Source organism: Ictidomys tridecemlineatus, chromosome 4, assembly GCF_052094955.1.
Source record: "Ictidomys tridecemlineatus isolate mIctTri1 chromosome 4, mIctTri1.hap1, whole genome shotgun sequence".
Taxonomy (NCBI): Eukaryota; Metazoa; Chordata; class Mammalia; order Rodentia; family Sciuridae; genus Ictidomys; species Ictidomys tridecemlineatus.
In genome coordinates, this window is record NC_135480.1 from 167588441 (window position 1) to 167612717 (window position 24277).

At 40.5% G+C, this 24277-nt stretch overlaps 1 protein-coding gene and 1 pseudogene across 2 annotated transcripts in view; one reads left to right on the plus strand and one right to left on the minus strand.

Moving 5' to 3' along the window:
- Tek (TEK receptor tyrosine kinase) overlaps positions 1-23842 on the plus strand; it is a 111493-nt gene extending 87651 nt beyond the window's left edge. Inside the window, exons 13-23 of one of the 2 annotated variants that reach the window (XM_005334184.5) lie at positions 2479-2778; positions 4500-4654; positions 6129-6339; positions 9293-9403; positions 12468-12658; positions 13198-13311; positions 17806-17876; positions 19348-19388; positions 20094-20190; positions 21957-22056; positions 22835-23842. In XM_005334184.5, coding sequence (XP_005334241.2) covers positions 2479-2778; positions 4500-4654; positions 6129-6339; positions 9293-9403; positions 12468-12658; positions 13198-13311; positions 17806-17876; positions 19348-19388; positions 20094-20190; positions 21957-22056; positions 22835-22909 — 1466 coding nt within the window. In that variant the 3' untranslated portion in view covers positions 22910-23842. The remainder of the gene's footprint in view (positions 1-2478; positions 2779-4499; positions 4655-6128; positions 6340-9292; positions 9404-12467; positions 12659-13197; positions 13312-17805; positions 17877-19347; positions 19389-20093; positions 20191-21956; positions 22057-22834) is intronic. The other variant, XM_005334185.5, reaches the window with a different exon arrangement.
- LOC101975247 (cytochrome b-c1 complex subunit 7 pseudogene) lies at positions 21250-21620 on the minus strand (annotated as a pseudogene).
- Positions 23843-24277: the final 435 nt, after the last annotated feature.

A 24277-nucleotide genomic window follows, 5' to 3' on the forward strand; every position in this document is an offset into this window, starting at 1 on the left:
TGCACTCAGACCTGTTAATATTTGCCTGTACAGTTGGTACATTTTGGGTTTTTTTGTTGTTGTTTTTTGTATTTTGGAATCATTCCCTGCTACAAGCCACAAGTATATTCCTTGTATTTTTCTAGTAGTTCTTGAGTTTTGTTTTACATATTTGGGTCTTTAACATATAGGAATATTATTTGAGTATACAGTATATTTTTTATCTTAATCTTATTGATTCACATGTGGTCCCAATGCCATATATTGAATAATCCCCCTAGTGACTTGTGATACTTTCTGTATCATATCCCTAATTTTCATATTGATTTTGATTCTACTTCTAGACTCTCTGATCTCTTCGATTGACCTATGTTGGTTACTATATCATTTCCAGTCTGTTTAAATTAACTATATATTTGTAAAGTGTCTTGATAACTGTATGGTTAATTACTATATTCTTTTATAAAATTATCTTATGCTAATTTACTATTCTGTATAAATTTTATCCTCATTAGGATTATGGACTATTGATCATAGGATCAGTATAATATTTATTGGATTAAACAAAAATTAGTACTCACTGAAAGTAGTATCCTAAGTCATATTTCAGTTTTCTTTTCCTCCTTTCCCTTTTTTTCCTTTCTTTCTTCCTCCCTTTATGTCCTTTCTCCCTCTTTTACTATCATCCTTTTTCCTTTCAAACCATGCTACCGATTTGTCTCTGAATTGGCAATCAACAGCTTCAAAGCAAGTCTAGGTCTTGAAGGTTTCTTTAGGGGTGATGTCACGTTTCAAAATTACTTAAAGTCTAATTAATGTTTCCTAAAGTATTTTATAATCCATTTTTTACTCATCTGGGGAACCTAATGACATGGAGACACTAGTCCCAGGTTCACTGACTCTAAATCAGAGGTTCATTGAGTTATCTCAGAGGATAACTCCTTTCAGGCCCAAAGTGGATAAACTGACCGATGTAAATTCATGATTTTTAGTTGGCATCAATATTCATAATTCTTCTAGCAGATGTCAACAGGACACTGATTACATCTGTGCTCAGACGACAACTTGTTTATGAAGTTGAATTTTTTGAGGTACAACTTCACAAATATTAAACGTGTGTTCATAGAAATCTGGAAATGTTCATATTTCTATTACTGTGTAATCTTCTTATGAAAAGGAAGATTATTTTATATTTTTGTAGAAAAAAATCCAAAAAGCTCACTACTAGATATAAAGGAAGTTCCACAGACTTTTGATTAATTGTGCGTTGGGTAATTTATCACCTGCGAGACAAAGAGAATAACAATTGGAATGAAAGGCCCAAAATCCAATATCTAATTCTCATAAATTGCCACAGTTACCTAAGGAGCATGACATGGGGAATCAATACTGTAGAAAGAGGAAATTTAAAATGAAGAATCTCTGAGGGTTTAGAATAGAAATTGCATGGCTTAGGACACTTCTAAAAGGTTCTAATTTACTTATAACCTTCATATGGGAAGACAATGGTATATGGAGTCAAACAGCCTGAGTTTACTAATTGCCAATTAAAGGACCAGTACAAGTCCCTTAAATTATTGAAGTCAGTTTTCTCATTTCTAAAATTTGAATAAAAATATCAACACTGCCTCTGTACCTACTGATGTGGTTCTGAAGGTCTAAATGTGGAGGCACATTCTAAACAGCCTAACTTCCCTTGTGCCCTTTAGGAAGGAGTTACAGTGAGGTTCAGGACTGATTCTGTGCATGTCAAATTCAAACCTGGAAACCTCAAATCTTCTCTCTCTTCTCCTTCCTGTGGTCCTGAATGGAATGTGATCTTACTTTTCCCAGAATCCCTGTAGCACTTTTTATCCTAAGAGCTTAACACATTTTCTTATGTATACGCAGACTTGCCTTCTATTCCATAAATGAATTTATGGGAAAGACTCATCTGAAGATCCTTCTAAAATGCAGATGTTGGTCCCAGACCCACTGAATCTGAATCCAAGGCCATGTGACACATTGGATAAGACCACAGACAACAGAGCCGTATTAACAGAATTGAATCCTACTTATACTTAATAGCAGTGTGACTTTGGCTGAGTCACTTAATCTCTCTGTGACTGAGTATTTAACAGTAATATAGTAAGGAGAGAAAATGAGTTAATACATAGAAAGATCTAGATGATGCCTGGTATTTTGTAAACACTACCTAAACATAATCTTTTCATTCTTCCCCACTTAGAGAACATTGTCACAGATTGTAGTGTAACAGAATTTCTGAGGTCTTCATCTAGTATAAGGAGACAAGTAGGTGATAGGTGTGTTGCCATTTCTCTGTCTGTGCCAGTCTTCCCAGTCTGCACAGAGTCCGGTGCCACTACCAGTGGGTTGGAATTACCATCTGAGAAAACACACATTTGCCATTCATGGTGTGTGAGGTGACATGAACTGCTTCTCAAAAGCATGACAATCTAAGAGATGGTGGTATATCTTAATTCTTTTTTAAATTTCCAGTTCTCCCTCCTCAACCAGAAAACATCAAGATCTCCAACATCACAGATTCCTCGGCTGTGGTTTCTTGGACAATACTAGATGGCTATTCTATTTCTTCCATTATCATCCGTTACAAGGTTCAGGGAAAGAATGAAGACCAGCACATTGATGTGAAGATCAAGAATGCCACCATCACTCAGTATCAGCTCAAGGGCCTGGAGCCTGAAACGGCATACCAGGTGGACATCTTTGCTGAGAACAACATTGGGTCAAGCAATCCGTCCTTTTCCCATGAGCTGATGACCCTCCCAGAGTCTCAAGGTTGGTAGAGTGGATCGCATTAGGAAAAAACCCTCAGTGAGTTTACCCCAGACATGTGTCACAATTCATTTGTCCTAATAGGTTTTATTATCTCTACATAGGTCCTTAAGATCAAAGTGCACAAGTGAAGGACCCCTGTCAGTCTATATTCTATTACACCTTGAAACAGATTAGCCTAGTGCCGTACCCAATCTGATATTCTAAGAATACTCGGAGGAAAAGAATTTTGATTCTATGGTGAAAGAAAAGAAAGGAACCTGCTTATGGAAGACAGGCTGATTTGGCCACCTCAGTAGGATCCAAGAACTACCTTCCGTTCTTTTTCAAAATGAATTTTCCTTTTGGCTTGGATAATACTATGCTATTCTGAGTTTTCTTCTACTCTTCTAATCCAGGTTATTAGATCTTCATGTCTACTTCCAACCTCACCCCACCTCGGGAGGGTAAGGTCTTCAAGATTGAGAGAGATCCTCCCAGAGTGCCCAGCACACTGTGCCACTGCTTGTGATCATTGAATGTCATCACATGAAGCAGTGCCCCCATGTGGACCAGCCTGCCACTGAGGGTCTCCTCCAAGTCTGCACATGGCGCCTCCTAGCCCTCTGCAGCGTACAATGTGTATAAGGGAGCTAGATAGTAAGATTTCAGAAGGAAAGGTGATTTTTACAAATTTATAATTTGGATTAGTCTGTTTTTACAGAAAGTCTTGTAGCACTAAAAATTTCCTGGTTCTCTTGAAGGTTTGCTTAGGGCTTAAGATATAAAAAGAACCTGTGTTTTCATTTCTGATTCTGGAACAATTTTGAAATGTCCAAGGAATGGTGCATCTGCCAATTGCAGAGAATTATAGTTTTCAGATCACATTCTTAATAAATGTCTCATTTTTATAATTACTATGTTTTGGTAAAATGTCTATTGGTACTAAACCCAAGCTATACATAAAGTACAAAGAAAAAATATTAAAATATTAAAAACAAGACCACAACAAAAAATATCTTCACCTTTCTAGATGCCTTTTCAGGCACAGTACATAGAAATAGAGGAAGATGAGCACAGAGAAATACTTCAGTTGGGATCATGATCTATGTGTTGTTATTAATAAAATATATTGAGTTAATTGCATTTAAATTCAAATAAGGGAAAGAAGTAGAAGGATTAGATCAGTCTTTTTAATAGCTTATTTTGACCCGAGCCTTAAATTTTTCCCCTTCTATCTTATCCCTCTCTCCCTTCTACCATCTTTCCCTCCTTCCCACCCTTGGATATCATCCAGTGTTCTCTCTCAGGTCTTTAAAACAAGGATAGAAGAAAACTAAACAACTTACACACTCAGCTCTTAGCATCACAGAACATTAAAGCATCCTGGGTGGGGAGATTGAGGCACTCTCTTGAGATGGTCCATCTGGTCAGTCACTCTCACTATTATTCAATATTGTTCATCTACTTGTGACCCTGTTTGGAATTAAGAGTTGAACAAATAGATAATGATTAGCATATTGCCATTTTAGAAGCACACTTTAAATAAAAGGTAACAACCTTGGGGGTCAGGCTTATCTTCACTAAATTCCAGAAAATAAATGAGCAGCCCAAAGTCACAGTAGTTCAGTGGCAGGACTAGGGCTTGCTGCACTCCTATTACATGGTGTCTTCTCCCACAGACAGTCTTGGCCCATCTGTCCACCTAACTGACACATCTGCTTCACTTCTCTTCCCCTGCACAGCCCCAGCAGACTTGGGTGGAGGGAAGATGCTGCTGATAGCCATCCTTGGCTCCGCTGGAATGACCTGCCTGACGGTGCTGTTGGCCTTTCTGATCATGTTGCAGCTGAAGAAGGCAAATGTTCAGAGGAGAATGGCCCAAGCCTTCCAAAACGTGGTAGTGTCTTGTCTTCTTCTTAGCTAATAAGTGCAATTCCACATGTAGACAGGACCTTCACTTTAATGATGTGGAATAGGAGACCTTACTTGCAAAGTCAACAATTCCCATAGGCAAGTCTCATGTTCTCTTTGGCTTCCATTATCAAATGGATATAGGTAGCATGACTATTTCTTGTTCAAACCACAATAATTTTGAGAGTAAAGAGGGCACTCTTAATTATGCAGGAAGCCAGGCCTGAAACAGAGCTGCTCTCCATTCCTTCCCCAAATGAGAGGTATGGTTGTCCTAGTGATAAGTTACTTGAGGGAACAATTTTGCAGTAGAGTGAATTGAACATTCTGGGTAAGGAAGGACATGAGAGTAACAAGACCTTACTCAGTGTGACAGGAAATAATGTACTGTCCTAGACAGGTCTCCCCATATGTTCCTATTCTTAGTTCCCATTCCCTCTTCTAACATATCCCTCAATCCCATCATCCCTCACATTTATAAGAATCATACACGTATGCGTGCCTCCCATTCCTGTGAACACTCAGCCTGCACTTGGTTTGTAGCGCCTGGTGCTGTCTTGTTATTTATCTAGGAATTTTGACCTATAGCAAAGGTCTGCAAGGTCACGCTTTACCAACAGCCATTCCACGTGAGTCTTTTATTTATTTATTGGTATATTAAAACCTAGACATTTCTCTAGTTTATAATTTCAAGCTGGGTAAAATTACTTGGTACCTGACTTTCTCAGTTCTGTACATAAAACAAGTATAATGCCATGTTTAAAATGAGGTATTCCTTTATGAGCCAGAGTCCCCAAGGTTTCTCTCCATGGAGGTCAGGAGAACTGCACTGTCTGACTCCATGTCAGAGCTGGCTCAACTCTGGCTGTCACTGGAAAGAAAAGACCAAGGGGGTTGGAGTTCTGGAGCTTGTCATGATATCAGTGCTTTGTTAGGATACTGTCTGGAGCCATTTGGATTCAAGAGAATAAGAGACACCACGCTGGGTTTTGCTGTAACCATTATCTATCCTGGAGCTTAAGAGATTCTAAACTTTTGGATAAGAAAGAATGGGAGTGCCAAGAACAGACCAGTACCAAGATGATGCTAGGAGGACTCTCATACTCAGTGCCTGTTATATATAGGATTCCCAGGTTATTTTCTACACCAGAACTGAACGCTCATGGCAGAGTAGAAAATTCAAGTGTGACCAAATTGGGAATGACCAACCCATGGCATGCATAGCTATTCCGTCCTTTCTTGGCCTTTGAGGGCATGGCTAATTGACATGCTTTTCCACTGAGGCCCAGACTTAAACCCACATAGTGGCTTCTTTGGAGTGGCCTGTGAGATGAAACCAGTTTCCACTTCCATTCTAGAACTAGATATACTGTTTCTTTTTTTCACATGGTGAGGATACAAATCAGAAGGCATTCACCTTAGAATAATACAAAAACAATTTTAAAAAATTATTTTTCCAGCGGGAAGAACCAGCTGTGCAGTTCAACTCAGGAACTCTGGCCCTGAACAGGAAGGCCAAAAACAACCCGGATCCCACAATTTATCCAGTGCTTGACTGGAATGACATCAAATTTCAAGACGTGATTGGGGAGGGCAACTTTGGCCAGGTCCTTAAGGCGCGCATCAAGAAGGATGGGTTACGGATGGACGCTGCCATCAAGAGAATGAAAGGTCAGTGGTTACACAGATAGTCAGCATTTCAGCAGGGTGGGGAGACAACTTGATTTCCTGTTGAAGTTTTTCCGCTATGCCCTTACATGTTTTTGAACCCAAAATTGGCCTGTCAGCTGTGCCTGCAGTGTGCAGCTGAAGATGATGCTTCCTTTGAGATGCAGCCTGTGATAGCATCAGGAGGCAGATGTGAAGGTGGGAGTCATTCAACACCAGTGTCATGATTCCTGGGAATTTGGAAACACTGATTCTCTGTCATATTCTGCTAAACTTTTGGGGCACATCATTATTTATCTTAATGGATTGTTTTCAAAATTGAGCATGAATCAGAATCACCTGGAAAGTTTATTTAAAATCACTCTGATGAGCCAATTGAAGTGACACATGGCTATCATTTTAGCAACTCAGGAGACAAGGGCAGGAGGATCCCAAGTTCAAGTCTAGCCTTAACAACTTAGAAACACCCTATCTCAAAATAAAAAATAAAAAAGGTTGAAGATGCAGCTCAGTAGTAACGTGCCTCTGGGTTCAATTCCAACTACTGCAAAAACAAAGAAAAATACAAACAAAACAAAACCCCCCAAAATTGTTGGGCTGCATCTGGGGCAGGGACTGAGAATTTGGATCTCATAATTCCTAAATGCTGCTGATCCTATTTGGAGACTATACTTTATTTTTTTTTTAATTTCTTACATAAATGACAATAGTGGAGTGCATTACATTTGGAAACTATACTTTTTTGAATAACAATCTCCATGGGTTTTCTGTACCAAAATGTCTGGAGACATTGTTAGAAATGCATCCACTTGGGGCTGGGGATGTGGCTCAAGCGGTAGCGCACTCGCCTAGCATGCGTGCGGCCCGGGTTCGATCCTCAGCAGCACCACATACCAACAAAGATGTTGTGTCCGCCAAGAACTAAGAAAAAATAAATAAATGTTAAAATTCTCTCTCTCTCTCTCTGTCCCCCTCTCTCTCACTCTCTCTTTAAAAAAAAAAAAAAAAGAAATGCATCCACTTGACCTTCCGAAACCCAATTCATTCAAGTTTTTTAAAAGAATATGAGACTCTGTTCTAAAAAGGCTTACTCAATAGTTCTTATGGCAAGGCATGGTGGTGCATGCTTGTAATCTCAGTGACTCAGGAGGCTGAAGCAGGAGGATTGCAAGGTGGAAGCCAATCTGGGAAACTGTGTCAAAGTAAAAAACAAAAAGGGTTGGGGATGCAGCTCAGAGGTAGAGAGGGCCCCTGGATTCAATCTCCAGTAACCACCCCTTCACCTCCACCAAGTTCATCTGCATACTCAAGTATAAAAAGCACTGATCTAAAGCCGTAAGAACTAAATGCTTTCTAACAGCATTCATCTCACGACTGTTTGTACCTACCTGTTTAATAAGATGGGATAATAAGTATTGAGGAAGCAGAATGTCTGGCTTACTGGCAGCATAGCTGCCTTCTGTGTGAAGTGGCAGTTTCTGCAGAGCTTAACTGTGGAGCTGCCTATTGATTTTACAGCCTGTGTGTCCAAAAAATGGTCCCTTAGAGCAGAAAACGTGATTAACTGTGGTGTTGTGCAGTTCTACCTTGGGGACTCTCTAAGGTCACTGATGGCTTTCCTTCTTTTAGACTGCAATATAGAACCCAAGATGAGAATTAATTTTAAGGCTTCTTAAATTATCTGCTTTCTGCATTGTTAAGAAGACCACCTCAAGAAACAACATTACCTATGCTTAGAGATACGAATGTATTTCTTTTAAAAATACAAACACACACACACACACACAAAAAAAAAAAAAAACACCTTAATAGCCAGAAATTTTTCTTCTGTTCTGTTACTTTATTCATGAAGAATTTGTGTAAATGGTGAGAGGAGACAGGGTGCAGAATCTCATGAAGTCAGTTTGTACTGGGATATGACCCAAGCCTGATTTTCCATCTTATACCCATATGAAGAGGTAAAATAGCTTAATGAGGCAGCAGAAGCAATGCATCCAAGGGTGGTTATTGAAGCAAGAGCAAAATTTTCCTAAGACATTGACTCTCTGGGCCAGAGCCACGGTGAGGCTCCTGTGGCTGTGAACAGGGCACTGGACTTGAAATTTCTTGTCAGTTTTATAGGTACCACTAGCCCATCTAAAACATCACTGCAATTTCTCAGCACATTCAACCATACAGAGAGCCACCTACAGTCTCCCCCTCCCCTACCATGTAATTTTTCCAAAATCAGTAATAATAGCACACTGTTCTACACTCAAGTCTGATGGGTCAGTTCATACACCAACCATGCTGGTGGTTTTCACTCTGGTCAACGTGTGTTGAAGAGACAGGGCAAAAAAGAATAGAAAAAAAATGTAACCCAGTTTCGTGACTACAGGAATGCCTATAAAATGTCATTGGGATTTGATTTGTTTAGCAAGATTGGTTTGTTAAAAAGTTAAAATTATTAAAGTAAGGGAAGTACATTATTGGTGATATTTCACCAAAAATTTGGTTCTTTTCCTTAGCTTTTTGTCTCTAGATGGCAGATTTAGCTAGAAGAGCTAAAATCTAAACATTGGGTCAGCTCCACCTCTACTGAGTCATTTCATTGAATATTTGAGAGTTAAGAAAACTTTATAGAGTGGTGGTTCTTATTCAGGTGCAATTTTGTCCCCTGGGTGCCATTTGGCAATGCCTTGTACATTTTTGGTTGGGCTACTGGAATCTAGTGGGTGGAGGTCAGGGTGCTAGTAAACATCCTACAATGCACAGAACAGCCCCCAATAGCAGAAAATTGTCAGCCCCCAGCAATGCTGAGGCTGAGAAGCCCTACTTTAGAGCATCTCTTTGTGGGTACAGTTTTCCAGACCTCATGGTGACTGAGTGCACCTGAAGGTCCTGGGGAGCAAGAGGAGACAGTTACATCTGAAAAGGTTCAGTGAAGAAGGATCTCAACCCTTGACTTCCTTCCCAGAATACGCCTCCAAAGATGACCACAGGGACTTTGCGGGAGAACTGGAGGTGCTTTGTAAACTTGGACATCATCCTAACATCATCAATCTCTTGGGAGCATGTGAACATCGAGGTAAGGTGCTTTTTTCTTGTTTTTCCTGCCAGGCTATCTTTTTCTTTTTTTTAAAAAAACAGGCACATTCCACACTGAAACTAAGAAAAATAATAACTTTAAGAAGATTACCTATTAAGTTGCAGTTTCAATTGAATTCTAGTCCCATTACTGGGTTGAGCCATGGTTTGCCATCTTTTTTTTTTTAATTGTAAAGCTTTATTGAGAAAATTTAACAAGTCAAATTTTCAATACAACAACAACATGTAGGACTTCAGCTTGTCTTCTTTTTGATTTATGATTGTACAACATCTGTTTCCAGAAATTTAGCACTCTCAGGATGAGGTGGAATCTTCTCTTTCACATCAGGGGTCACCTCTATCCTCACCCACAGTCCTTTTCCAGGCAACCAACATCAAGTTCAAGTTTTTCTTCAGTTTCAGCCACAACTATTTCTTCTTCTTCTCCTTCTCCTTCTGATCTAGCTTCAATATCCTGACTCTTAAATTGGTGGTGGTTCCTCTTGAGATTATATATATATATATTAATTATAATCATTGTGCTTTAGAGCAATCACAGGTTTAATTGGGCTGGAAGATTCTTGACCATCTCCTCTTCCTATGGATCTGGATCTTACTCATGTACTCAGTTCACACTGAAACTAGAAATTGTACACTGAAGACTGTCCAGGTTGCTAGGTGATAACAGACAATCAGACACAAGGTCAAGAAGGGAATATATGTGGTGGCTATAGCTGAAAAACAAAGATTGTGAGGTTAACTGCACCTGCCAATCCCAATTCTAGGCTAGTTTTGTGGAGAGGTGCTAAGGCTGGATCATTTGGCCTCTGCAGTAGTCTATTACTGCCCCAAATTATCCACAGCTCCTACCAGTCCCATCCCCACAAACCTAGGGATGTTCTCAACTACTATTACTACTAGGTAGGAGTGGGATACCCTCACCAGCTGAAAGAGTGCCATGCACAGGTTCTTCTTATCTGTCTTTTCATTGTTCTTAGAACCCAAGAAAATTGGTAATCTAAATGTTAACACCATGAATGCCAATAATATACTGTAATATGAAAGCATTGATGATACTTAGTTTAAATAATGACAATAATAATAATAAGCAGCTTATATATGATATTTTTTGTATCCAAAGGGTGTTCATGTACAATTAGATTGGAGCTTTACAACTATTCTGTATAACATTTACTTTCAAACTTACATTGTGAACTCAAATATTTATTGAGTACTTGCTATTGTGATGTGTGATGAGCTGTGGATGAGTAGATTATAATAAAAATCTGAGTTCACCCCTGCATGCTGCATAGGTTTGTAATTCTGAATTTATGCTTAAACTGATTTCCTCATGGAAAAGTTTACTTCCACAGAAAAGCTCCATGCAGTGATTTATAAACTTGACAACCTCTTGTTGGCTTTGCAGCACAAACACCAACAATAGAAAAGTGACTACTTCTATTTCCTCAATTTATTAAACTAAAAATATTAGTACTTTCAACAGTATATCATTTTATGATCCAATAAGGGTGTAATTCTGGAAGCCAGATCATGTCCCTTAGTTACATAATGAAGTAATAACATTTATTTTTGAGTGACTTCCTGAAAACTATAATCAGTGTGGGATTGCAGTGAGTTAAAAAGAAAATCACATCGACAACTGAGAAAAAAATATGTGTCTTAAAATTTTGCTCTATCATCACATTAGCACATAATTCTTTGGCTCCTAAAATTTATAATTCACTAAAGATGTGAGAAAGTATATTCATATCAGAACTTAATTCTATCTTTTCCTGATAATACAACAGAATTCAAATTTAGATTTCTTTTTTTGTCAGAATTTTGATTTCTTAGAATATTTTTGAAGTTCAAATTCATTTGACATTTAAAAATTGTTTATCAAAATAAAACCTCCTTAAAAAAAATACACCAGCAAAATTGCTTTAGATTTCACTGGCTCTGAAGAGCAAAAATTTTATCAAAGCAAAAAAAGGAGGTGGGGGAATGGGAAACCCTTGGAATTAAAATTTAGATTATGGACCATAATTTTTTCTAGGAACTTTTGTGTTATTTTTCCTAATTGGGTTTTCTGGTTTCTTTATCCACATACAAATTTTGAAACAATATTTTGCTGGCCAGTGGCCTAAATCAGCAAAATGGCGACTTAGGGTTTTGAATGAGTAGAAGGTGGGTCCTTCCACTGTGTGTATCTAATCGTTTTTAATAACCTTAAGAAAAGAGACAGGCTAGAATAACATATCTGACACATAGTAAGTTCTTTACGAATAATTAAAGGTGACTTGAAGAGAGTGTTCTTGATGCGGAAGAGGATGCTTTGAGTTCATTCTACTCATATTCCCCAGTGGTGAAAGTACTTATGGATGGTCACATTAGTTCACCTTGGTAGGAATGGAGAGGAGAGTCCGGGAGAGGAATGCCTTGAGTTCTGGCTGCCCACTTGGAGTACTGTAGGAGGAAGCCACTTATAGTCCCTCATGTCCCCAGCATTAGTAGCTTGGTAGCACTGGATGTGTTTCTTTGGTGTTTTTGTTTAATCCTTTATTTTACATTTGTTCCAATTAGTTATGCGTGACAGTAGAATGCATTTTGACGCATCATACATAAATGGAGTATAAGTTCTCATTCTTCTGGTTGTTCATGATGTAGAATCACACCAGTCATGTGGTCATATATGCACATAGGGTAATAATAATGTCTGATTCATTCTATTATCCTATGTACTATCTACTATCCTCCTGACCCCCTTACCCCACTCCTCTCTGCCTAATCCAAAGTAACTCTATTCTCTCTAGCCAGCCCCCTCCCATCCCCCATGTGAATTAGCATCCACCTATCAGAGGAAACATTCGGCCTTTGGTGTTTGGGGATGGCTGATTTCTCTGAGCAAGACATTCTCAAGCTCTATCCGTTTGGGGGGAAATGCCATCGTGTTTCTATTAGACAGAAGGGAGTTTGTAAGCAGTTGCCAAGGCCCATAGTACATCTCCCAAATTTCACAACTGTTCAGCTGATGATGCAGCAATGCCCTGGTCCTTTCCCCACAGGCTACTTGTACCTGGCCATTGAGTATGCTCCCCACGGAAACCTTCTGGACTTTCTGCGAAAGAGCCGCGTGCTGGAGACAGACCCTGCATTCGCCATTGCCAACAGCACCGCTTCCACGCTGTCCTCCCAGCAGCTGCTTCATTTTGCTGCAGATGTGGCCCGGGGCATGGACTACTTGAGCCAAAAGCAGGTTTGCCCTGAGGACCCTGCTCTGGGCATCTTTCCTCTGGAGTCAGGGCTTTCGTGTTTTGCATGATTTTTCAGTCAACCTTTCAATTCCTTCTTACAGTCTCCCTAGTTTTATTTGGTTAATATCCCATCTCTTAGTATACAATTCAGTGCCCAATATTGACAGTTATTTATCTAGTACATTTTATAATATGTATTTGGTGAGAAGCCTTAAATCTTAGTTTGGTTTGCCTCTAAATAATGCACAGTAGCAAAGGCGCTACATTGTAACTAGAACATTTAATGACCTGTACTTTTTTTTTTTTTTTTCCTGAAATGCTTCTCCCAGGATGTGGTAGGGTCATTTGGCACAATATACTATCTGAGACTTTTGGAGAGGTACTTTAAGGGAACTGGATCCTGGTGACTTTTTAAAAAAACCTCTTTTCATATTATTATTTCTTCTCTGTTTCCTAAACTGGTCCCCAGGGCTTTGTGTTAACATAAGTTAGTGGAAAAGCAAGTATTATGCTGAAAATACATGCTTTTTGTTTGTTTCAGTTTATCCACAGAGATCTGGCTGCCAGGAACATTTTAGTAGGTGAAAACTACGTAGCCAAAATAGCAGATTTTGGATTGTCCCGAGGTCAAGAAGTATATGTGAAAAAGACGATGGTGAGTTCAGGATAGACGCTGATAACCAACATACTTCCCAATGGCCCTCCTTCTCCTCATGGCACTTCTCTTAGAACTCCAGTTCTCTGTGGTGCCTGAAATAGAACTGTATCTTGGCAGATGTTGCCTGGCCCAGCAAGCATTCTCTCAAGTTTTGGTTCCTAAGATGATATGGTCTCCATATGGTCAGTGATGGACACACTGTCTCACGTGACTATGTAATTGAACATTCAGACCTTGTGATTCAGGCAGAGTGTCTTGTCTGTATTCAGTCTAGGCCCTTCGATGTCTTTGTCTCAAATCTCTAAGAGCTCCGATAATGTCTTCATAAACAGCAAACATCTCAGAGAAACAAAAAATAACTTCTCCCAAATCAAGGAAATATATTTAATGGGTTCCTAAATCATAAAGAGACCCTGTAGGAAATTTGTAAATTTTTTTTTGTGTGTGGTACTGGAGATTGAACCCAGGGGTGCTCTACCACTGAGCTACATTCCAGCCCTTTTTATTCTTTATGGCTGTCCCTTTTCTAGGTCAGAGAAATTACTTAGGCTCAGTTTCCCTGGTATTGCTCCAGTTGTCAAGTGAAACAGAAGGTCTTTTTGCTTGGTAGGCACCAAATCGCCTCTTAGCCAGGCTTGGGTCCTGCATTTATCCTCAAATCCAGGTTTCCTTTTTTCTTAATGTATTTATTTTAGGTACTGACTAGATAAACAAGAAACAATACTCGAGGCATTTTTTTTTTTAAAGGAAGGTACCCATAATTCACTACCTTGACAGCTTTTTATTTTGGGGTTATTCTTTCCACAGAAAGCTAGTGAACATAGTCATTTTGGATCTTTTTTTGATGAGGGCTTGAAATGGGGCCCCGCTGGCCCTGTCCAAGGCCCTGCAGTCTTATCACCAGCACTTTCAGAAGCCACAGACACCCCCCTGAGGGCTGACTTCCAGACAATCCTTTCTTCCCAGGGCTATGCAGACTGACTCACTCAATGCAAGTGTTCCTCTGTAAAGAAAGCAGGCCCTATCACTCGGCCACCTAGTCTAGCCCTCCCAACTCCTATCTCCTATACAGAATCCCTTGCTGCTTCACTCTGGGGTTATGACATCCCAAATGAGGGAATGGAGGGGTTTATACAAGTCCAGTGATGGTTGCTCCGTAGACTATATGTTTGGATGCTCTCAGATTCCTAAGACTAACCCTTGTTTGCTTGTAGTTTCATAAAGGACAAGGATGTCTTGGAAAGCTTAGAGATGCTGAGAGGGGCAGAGCACTGGTCAGGCCCAAACTCTATCTCATAAGAGAAGAGTATTGTGTTCAGTGACAGCATGGGACTGGGCAAGGGGAAAAAAGAAGGGGAAAGAAAGGAGAAAAGAGTAGAGAGGTATAAGCTTTTTGCAAGGATGGTGCAGTGCAGCAAGGCACCACCAGGGGGCAGAGTGACTATCCTCTCTAATCCAATTTTTTAAATTATTTTTTTATTTGTATATGACAGCTGAATGGATTACAATTCTTATTACACATATAGAGCACAATTTTTTCATATATCTGGTTGTATACAAAGTATATGCACACCAATTCGTGTCTTCATACATGTACTTTGGATAATGTTCATCATATTCCACCATCATTTCTAACCCCATGCATGCCCCGCTTCCCTTCCCTTCTCAGAGACCCTCTGCCCTATCTAGAGTTCATATTTTCCTCCAGTGCTCCCTCTCCCTGCCCCACCATGAATCAGCCTCCTTATATCAGAGAAAAATATTCGGCATTTGGTCTCTTGGTATTGGCTAACTTCACTTAGCATTATCTTCTCTAACTCCATCCATTTACCTGCAAATGCCATGATTTTATTTATTCTCCTTTATTTCCGAGTAATATTCTATTGTGTATATGTGCCACATTTTTTATCCATTCATAAGCAATCAACAAATATATGAAAAAATGTTCATCATCACTAGCAATTAGAGAAATGCAAATCAAAACCACTCTAAGATTTCATCTCACTCCAGTCAGAATGGCAGCTATTATGAAGACAAACAGCAATTAGTGTTGGGGAAGATGTGGGTAAAAAGTCATACACTGCTGGTGGGACTGCAAATTGGTGCAGCCAATATGGAAAGCAGTATGGAGATTTCTTGGAAAATTGGGAATGGAACCACCATTTGACCCAGCCATCCCTCTCCTTGGTCTATACCCCAAAGACTTAAAAACAGCTTACTACAGGGACACAGCCACATCAATGTTTATAACAGCACAATTCACAATAGCCAAACTCTGGCCCATTTTTTAAATTGGGGTTCCAATTTTCACTGCACCTTGGAATTATCTGAGGAGCTTTAAAAAAGTACAGATGCCGAGTCCTACCATCTAGATACTTCTGATTCCAGTGGTCCTGCATTATTTTGGGCTTTTGTTAAATCCTCCTAGAGGATTCTACTATTAGAAGTGTTGCTGCAAACTCCTGTACTAAGTGATTTAAAATTTCACCATCATTAATGTTTCCATACGCTCATCACTGATTTATTTAGTACCATGATGTTTCATGCTTTATGCTAGGTTTGGGGGTAACATATATTAGAGACAGACTCCACTTTCGGAGAGCTCACACATAGACACACAACTAGCTAACGGTGAGGAAATCACACATGCCATGGGGGCCCAGAGAAGTGCACTGAACCAAGACTGAGAGCAGTCAGAGAGGGCTTCCTGTAGGAGGTCAAAACCCGAGTTTAACAGTAAATGTCGAGTAGATACTGGATATGAAAATGAGTCAGATGAGCTGGAGGTACACTACATACAAAAAGTATAGAGTCAAAGGAGAGCCCAAGAGACCTTTAGAACAAAGCTGGAGAGTACTGCTGAAACAGGAGCAGGGTTACACTTTCAGGCTGGAGGAGGAAGCAGGGAGAAGATCTTGAGGGTCCCTGAATTCCAGCTAAGCACTTGGGATCTTGGGACAGGGATATTAAGAAATTTTAAGGAAAAGAACCATGTGGTTAGAGTTGCTGTTTAAATGTCCTGTGTGGAGGACAGACTATTAGAGTGAGGTCAGTTAGGCACAGAGGTCAGTGAACAAGCGGCTGTCATGAGGTGGTGGACGATGGTGGCCTGAATCAAGGTGGTAACCATAGGGACAGATCCAACAGGAGTAAAAAGAAAAACAAAAAGTGCACGTGGAACTTGGTAACCAGGAGGTTAGAAGAGGTTAGAAAGCCAGCAGGCTGGAAGCAAGTGAGTCTTAAGACACAGAGTGGGCTTCACCTTCCATCCTTAGCCACGTCAGGGAAGAGAGCTGGAGTCACAGGTGGGAGACAGGGTGGGGTGGATGCAGAGTGAATGAGGGTGTGAGTGTGAAACATTAAAGGTGTAGATGTGGGAAAGGACACTTTGATGTTTAAATATAAAAGTACAGAAGTACCTTTTGGGATTTATAATCATAAATGTATGCTTCCGAAAATTGCCACTCCACACGGAACTGGGAGAAGATGGCACATGGAGGAATTATCCTTGGGATGGGGGTGGGTGGTTGCATGGATAAGTGGCTTGGGAGCTGCCTGTTGGGCAGTGCTGAGAAACATGCTCTAGTACTCCTGGGTTTGCCCTGCCACTGGCTAATGTAGCTGAAGTGCAGCTGATAAAGTTTGGACAAAACTCTGGAAGTGAGAGATGATCTGTCAGTGGCAAATCATATGATTCCTGGGGTGGGTGGATGGGAAAAGAGCTATAAATCATATATAATTTGAGGAAATGGGGGAAAAAAGTCTGAAACCAAGCTTCACAATGTCTAGTCCACATCTCATTTTGCCTATGGGGATTCAATGAGCAAAAAAAAAAAAAAAAAAAAAAATGGGAGCAACCTGGAGTGAGGGCCAGGCACCCAAAGGGTGAGTGTGTGTCTTTGTCTCATTTCCAAACACAATGTAAATTGCACTGGTAGACATTATCTCAACCTCTGTTGATACATATGCATCCTGTTCCCCGAGACCTGAAATGCTCTTTCCTCCTCATATATTGGATGATGCCTATACCTCTTAAAGAACAGGGCTCAGGTGTCTCCTTCTCAGGAAAATGCAATCCTTCATGGCCTCCAAGCACACTTGGTTTTTCACCCCACCCCAGTGATCCCTTTACCCTTTCCCACATTCCAATTCTCAGTTTCTACACCTGTTGCCTCTTCAAGTCACTGGATGGTCTTGAAAACCACAAGGTAAATGGTCAAATGTGTGTCAATGTGCATATCCACAAATTCATGTACAGTTGTTACAGGGGCCCTCTGAGGTAAGTAAAGCACTATCTGCACATTTTTGAATTTGAAAACATGCTTGTGGCTGGGATATTCATAAAGCAAAGATTCCTGAGTCTGCCGTGCCTTAGGTCTGCTGAGCACCACACAGGGTTCCCTGTGGGCCTTGAGTAAGACACAGGCCCAGCACAGAGCCTCTGAAGGGTCCCTACCCTGTCTGAGTGACCTCTCCCTTTCTTCTCTACAGGGAAGGCTCCCAGTGCGCTGGATGGCAATCGAGTCCCTAAATTACAGCGTGTACACAACCAACAGTGATGTGTGAGTAATCTTCTTATTGCTAAGGGATTTTTGCCCCCAAGAAAAAAATCAACATCTAACAGGCTTAAAAGAGAAGCAGGAATATCCTATACTTCTGTGGAGGAAATATAGAATAAATGAAGCCACAGAACAGTTTCCAGAGTGTAAAATCACTGACGGCAGGTTTGGGGTCTCCTTTGCTTCAAGTTGTGTCCTTGTGATCTCTAGAGGAAGGGCATATGATCCTGCCTCTGATGCCCCTTCCTGGACCTAGCTCTGAGGACACAGCCCAGAATAGTTGCTGGTGAGCACAGGTGGTGGTACAGCAGGGCCATGTCTGCCTGCAGTGACAAGTCTTAGGCTGGCAGTGGTCAAAAGGATTGGGTTTGAGACTGGACCATCTTGTCTTGCACCCCATTTTCAGAAGAAAAAGCTGAGGCCCAGAGGGTGACTTGTTTCAGGGGTTTTGCTTATGCCTACGTTGGGGACTGGCAGCTACTGTATCCTCACTTGCAAGGTCCCTTTTAATATATTATCTCTGCATAATTCTGAAGCAGGGATTGGTCTCCCCACTTTCATAAAAATATGCTAAGATAGTCTGATCCGCACAACTACAGAGACAGAGTTCTCTCCCTGCTGGTCAGCTAACTCTGGAAAGTGTACCTCTTGCACCTTGAAGAAGTGAGCAAAGACATGGCCACATTGCCCAGGAGCTGAGGTGGTCTTTATCCTTTCCTCAGAGAGCAACTGGCTTCTTTAAAAAAAAATCCTTTCTATCTGTTGGGTACAACAATTAGCAATAGTTGTGAACTAATGGCAAAAATAAATAAACAAATTAAATGAAATATTCATTTACCAGCCCTCAGTTGTGTTTGCACGAGGGGCCTTTGAGATAAAGGACTGGGTTTCACTTGGTCAATTCGCCCCGCGTGCTGAGTCTTGGGTGACTGTTTTCCATCTCTGTTGTAGATCTGCCCCTTCAACATGGTTATATATATTTTTTCTCCTCCAGCCACACAGTAATGCAGTTTCTAGACAATCTGCAATAAAAAAGGGTAAAATATATTTCATAGTTGTATAGAATAAAACTTTAGTTAAAATATTTCAAATACACACACACACACACACACACACACACAAAGAGGCTACCAAATGTTCAGTAGTTTGGCCTGGGTCATAGGAGTATTAGGTGGCAGAGAGGGGATTTGACTCAGACCCAACTGGCTTAGAATTTTCCTCGTTTTTCACAGTACTACTTTGCATTTCCTACTTAAAGTAATTTAAAGGTTTTGGCAAAGTGAGCCCATTCCCCTGTTATACCCTTCCATTGGCCTACAAGGAGCCCACACTGTGTGCAGGGCCACATTCCAGGAACCAGACATTTTACATTTCCCTGTCTGAGAAAAGGTGGATCACCCTGACCTTTGGGGCCAGAAAGTGGAGTGGCCAACCTATTTGCTGATTAATGGTTTTGCATTCTTCCCTCCTGCAGATGGTCCTATGGTGTGTTGCTATGGGAGATTGTCAGCTTAGGTGAGTATGTTTCCCTACCAGGTGATACTGGGCAAAGGGAGGGGGACCCTCCAGCACTGTCTCCTAATAATTCCACAGGGCACTGTTTGCGTGTGGTGCTAGGACGTAACTGGGAAATACAACCTTACAGGTTTCCACAAAGTATAGTTATTCTCATGCTTCTCTTTTTGAAAGCCAGACACCTAACATATGGAATACTATTGACATAGTGGCCAGGAACTTCATAGGTTGTTTCTGCTTGTGTAAGGGTATCAGAACTGTTTACTTCCTCAATTTTATACTTACATGTTCAAGAAAACTAAGGCATTACACAGAAAAAAATAAGAACTATTGTGATTTTTCCCCTTATTTTTGTATCCCAAGTTTTTCTATATTAATCTTATAATTTAAAATGTACAATAGCTATTATTGATAAAATAGGAATTGCGTAACTACTGACTTTTCCAGTTAGAAAAATCTTATAGGCACAGCAGCTGTTCTGCACATAGGTGGACTTAGGGAAGAAAAATAGCTCGGTCAGTAATAGGGCTTCCCCGGAAGGAATGATCGCATCTCGGTGCACGGTTGCCTTGCAAGTCCAGCTTGGTGCAGAGCAGGGGCTCACCTCGCTGATAGCCTGTCTCCCTCCTCACCTCTTGGTTTTGGGTCAGGATGTACTGCCTGCTGTGCCTGAGGGACTCAAAGCTACACCACTTTATCTTTCAGGTGGTACCCCCTACTGTGGAATGACTTGTGCAGAACTCTATGAGAAGCTGCCCCAGGGTTACAGGCTGGAGAAGCCCCTGAACTGTGATGACGAGGTGTAAGTCAGGCCTCACCCTGAGGGCTGCTCTATCTCAACCTTCCTCCTGTGCAGCTTGGACAGGTCCACCTAATGAAGAACTCACTGATACCTACACACCCATCAACACACACTGCCTAGAGACCCCAGAGAGCTGAAGAAAATGAGTACTTCTATATTAAGACCTTTACATAATGGAGAGGCAGGAGTAGTTTTCCAAGCATAGAAACCTAGGAGGATTTTAAGGTATGAATCTTGCCAAGACTGAAATGAGGAAGGACAACATCTGAAATAAATGCATAGAATTTTTTAATGTTGCATGGAGATTTCAGAGGCTCTAAGTTGGACGAGTAATTTATTGTCCAGACTATGCCACTTTGTGAGAATGAAAACTATGAATAATAGCATACATGTAGGCCATAGAGGCAAACCTGGATGTACTTGTACCATTAGTAGACAAAGTTCCTCAGATATCACTTTGTGAGAGTCATTCCATAGGAAATTAACTCCCATCATTAAGAAATGTGTTACAAAAAAAAAAAAAAAGAAATGTGTTACAGTAAAATCATTCTATTATCTGTAACTGACTGATAATTGATAGCGTTTTGTGTACCTAAGATTTCCTCAAGGCATTTGTTCAGACTGTGGGGTCTTGGCCCACTCCTAGACATCCTGCTTCTGTACATCTAGGGCAGGTCCCAGAGAGCTGCATAACACAAGAGGTTCTGACCACAGACAGCATATCTACTAGTGTCTTGCAAGAAATAAATGATACAAGAGGAAGGAGGCTCTGTGGCCAGGCAAGCTGAGAAAACTTCACGTTAAGCCTGGTATCAGTTCAGGCTGCTAGAGCAAAGTACCATAAACTGCATGGTTTATAAGCTGAAACATATTTCTTACCATTCTGAAGGCTGGGATCCAAGATCAAGGTGCCAGCAGATTTGGTGTCTGGTGTCTCTGAACCGTTTCCTGGTTCTGAGACGACTGCCCAACATTCAGTCCATCACACCTGATTAAACAGGTTTTTATTATTGCGATAGACATTTATTTAAAGTAATATACATGCAGACCAAATGATTTTTAAATTGTGTGCTTCAGACTTAACCAATTTTGTAAAAATACTATGAGGACTGTTGTGTCCACAGATTTCAACCACACGATTACTTCTTTTTCCAGTCTTCTTTCCTGAATGACCTCTTTGATATTATCCTCTTTCTATTGTTGTTTTCTGCTCTTTAGGCAAGATCTGATGCCTCATGGTCTGGTCCAGTGCTCTCTTGATGCAAAACACCCTGTCATTATAAAGGTCCTCAGGAAGCCTTCTGTGGCTTCTTTTACATTGTATCATCTTGCATGAACCCCAGCTCATTAAATCCTGTAGCATTATAATCCCATTTGTGAATACCATCCAGCCACCCTCCTGATGCTACCACAGCAGGCTTGCTTGCCATTTTGACCCTGGAGCCTTTTGTTTTTAATGACAGGGCTTCTGAGAGTCTTGCCTCTAAGAGGAAGATGCCAGGGTAGCATTTTACAAGAGATGCTCCCATTCTGAGAGGTAGTATTCTAAGAGAAATGCTGCTCCACACAGAGAACAGTTCATTCTGGATGATCCTGCAGGAATAGCACTCTAGGGTGGAGAAGAAGGGAAGGGATGGGGATAGAGAGCCAGGAAGCTTAGTGGAAATTTCCAGGTACTGTGCTCTCATCTTCTGCTAATTCTCTTTCCTCTCTTCCTGCCCCACTCTGAAGCACAGAGTTAACCCTTAAACTTCTTGTTCTCAAAGGTATGATCTCATGAGACAATGCTGGCGGGAGAAGCCCTACGAGAGGCCTTCATTTGCCCAGATATTGGTGTCCTTAAACAGAATGTTAGAAGAACGAAAGGTGAGTGGACACTTTGAAGCAGGAACCCTTTAACTGGAGTTCCTGAAGCACCGAGGGCGATTCATCAAAAATCACTGATACGATTTTAACAAGTTCTTAGATAATACAGGGATATAAAGGATGTGCCCCCCCCCCAATTCCAAGGAAGTTACAATTAGAGGGAAATAAATTTGTGTACAAGATAAAGTCATATTCAGGCTAGAACAACAGACAGAATTACCCTATTGGAGCTAGAAGGAATCTGACCCTTTAATTTTGTAGGCGAAAAAAAAACACTCAGGTAAAGGTAACTTGCTGAAGGACACTCAACAAGTAGATAACCAAGTCTAGACTACAGGTAACTACAGGGAGGGTCAGGAATCCTATCAATATTTTTAAAAGGTAGTTGTCTGTTGAGCCCCAGATTGATACAGCTAAGTAAATCTAGATTAAGGAAACAGATTTTGGCTTCACCAAAGCCCGAGTGGTAATTTAACCAGTAATGTGAGTAAGATCACTCCTGGGACACATGAACAGAGCAAGAAGCCCCAGAGAACTTATTTCAGGGGGAGCATTGAGAGATCATGAGAAAGAGAAGCTCAAAGACTAAGGACAGGAAGCATATGACATCCACTTTCAGGAAAACAGTCAAATACAATAGAGATTGAGGACAGGAAAGTGTCCCTAAAGATCTAGTATGTGAATTGAAACAAGCAAAGAAAACTAGGGTATCATCGTAACTGCCCCCGCAGAGGCAGAGCGGAGGCTGCCTGTGTCTGAACCATTCTTGCTCTTCCAGACCTACGTGAACACCACGCTTTATGAGAAGTTTACCTATGCAGGCATCGACTGCTCTGCTGAGGAAGCAGCCTAGGACAGAACATCCTCACCTGCGTGTCCTGTGTTCCCCCTTCACTGGCATGAGAGATCCTTGATGCAAGCTAAGAAAATAAGCAAGCCTCTGCCAAGAGATGTGATATAGGAGTGTGTACATATATTGCTGTACGTCTGGGACCTTCAACCCCAAACCCCCCGAGTGGATCTGTAGTATACTCTGACTCCAGTAGGACTGTATATACTGTTTTAAGTAAGAATGTGCTGAAATCTGAGTGCCTGTGGTTATGCAATAATATATTTTTCTAAAAACATGGACTTCATAGGAAGGTATGAGACTACAATTACTGTAATACATATTTTGTTTATTGTCCTAGATATTTTTTGATATTTGCCTTTATAATTGAATGCTATAAAATATTTAGCTGTGTAGAAGCAAAATATGGTTAATAAACCTAGCAGTTACCCTGAGAGCACAGGTAAGAAAAGCGAGGACGATGTATGAATTCTAACAGGATATGGGTTAATATTAAAGAATATCTGTTACATTCAAATGATGTGGAAGATCTTTCTATCAATTTCACCCCTTACCTGAAGAAGCCAGCCTAGTTTCATTTGATCATATGACAGCTTTGTCTTCTGTTTCTACAGCCCCTAAGTCAGCATTCTGAACTGACACCTAAAAAATTTCTTAGACACCTAAGAACCTTCAGAAAAGTATAAACAAGGTTAATAGATGAATTAGTGGGATTTACCTTTTGGTTTCTCTGGTAATATTGACTTGTGTATTCCAATAAATAAAATAGCCAGGAGAGAGATTTGGGAGATGTGTGACATGTATCATATTGAATTAACATTCCTACATGTATTGCACATTGTAAAAAGTTTGTTTAGATCAGTTGTGAGTTTACCATTTAAGCTGTAAAAACACGTTGCACCGAGATCATATAAGTGAATAAATGTCTTGCCTATCCATGGTTTGTCCAGGATTATGTCTCCTAGGCATTGCCAAATCTTTGTTCTATTTTAAGAAAATTTTCTTTAATTATTAACTTCTGTCAGTAACAAACATGTAGAGTGGCTGCTGCTGAATATACGCTATCAGACAACAAAATCCAAAACTCACAAAGTCGGAAAGGTCTCCTAGAAGCCTTTTATCTAGTTCATTTTCTTGTCTCAGGGCAGCATATCTTTGGTATTTTCCAATGTGAACTCAGGGCTTAGAATTTTTTGTGTTACAATGTTCAATAGCAGTTCAACATGCTACATAAAGTTTGAGATTCTAGCCTTCCTAAACAATCTCATGTATTCAGAAATAAGGAAACTGAATTTATCCCAAGTGCTCTTTTTTCACAGTAGCATATTAAAGAGGAGATACAGAGCAAGAGCAAGCTGCCAGCCTATCATA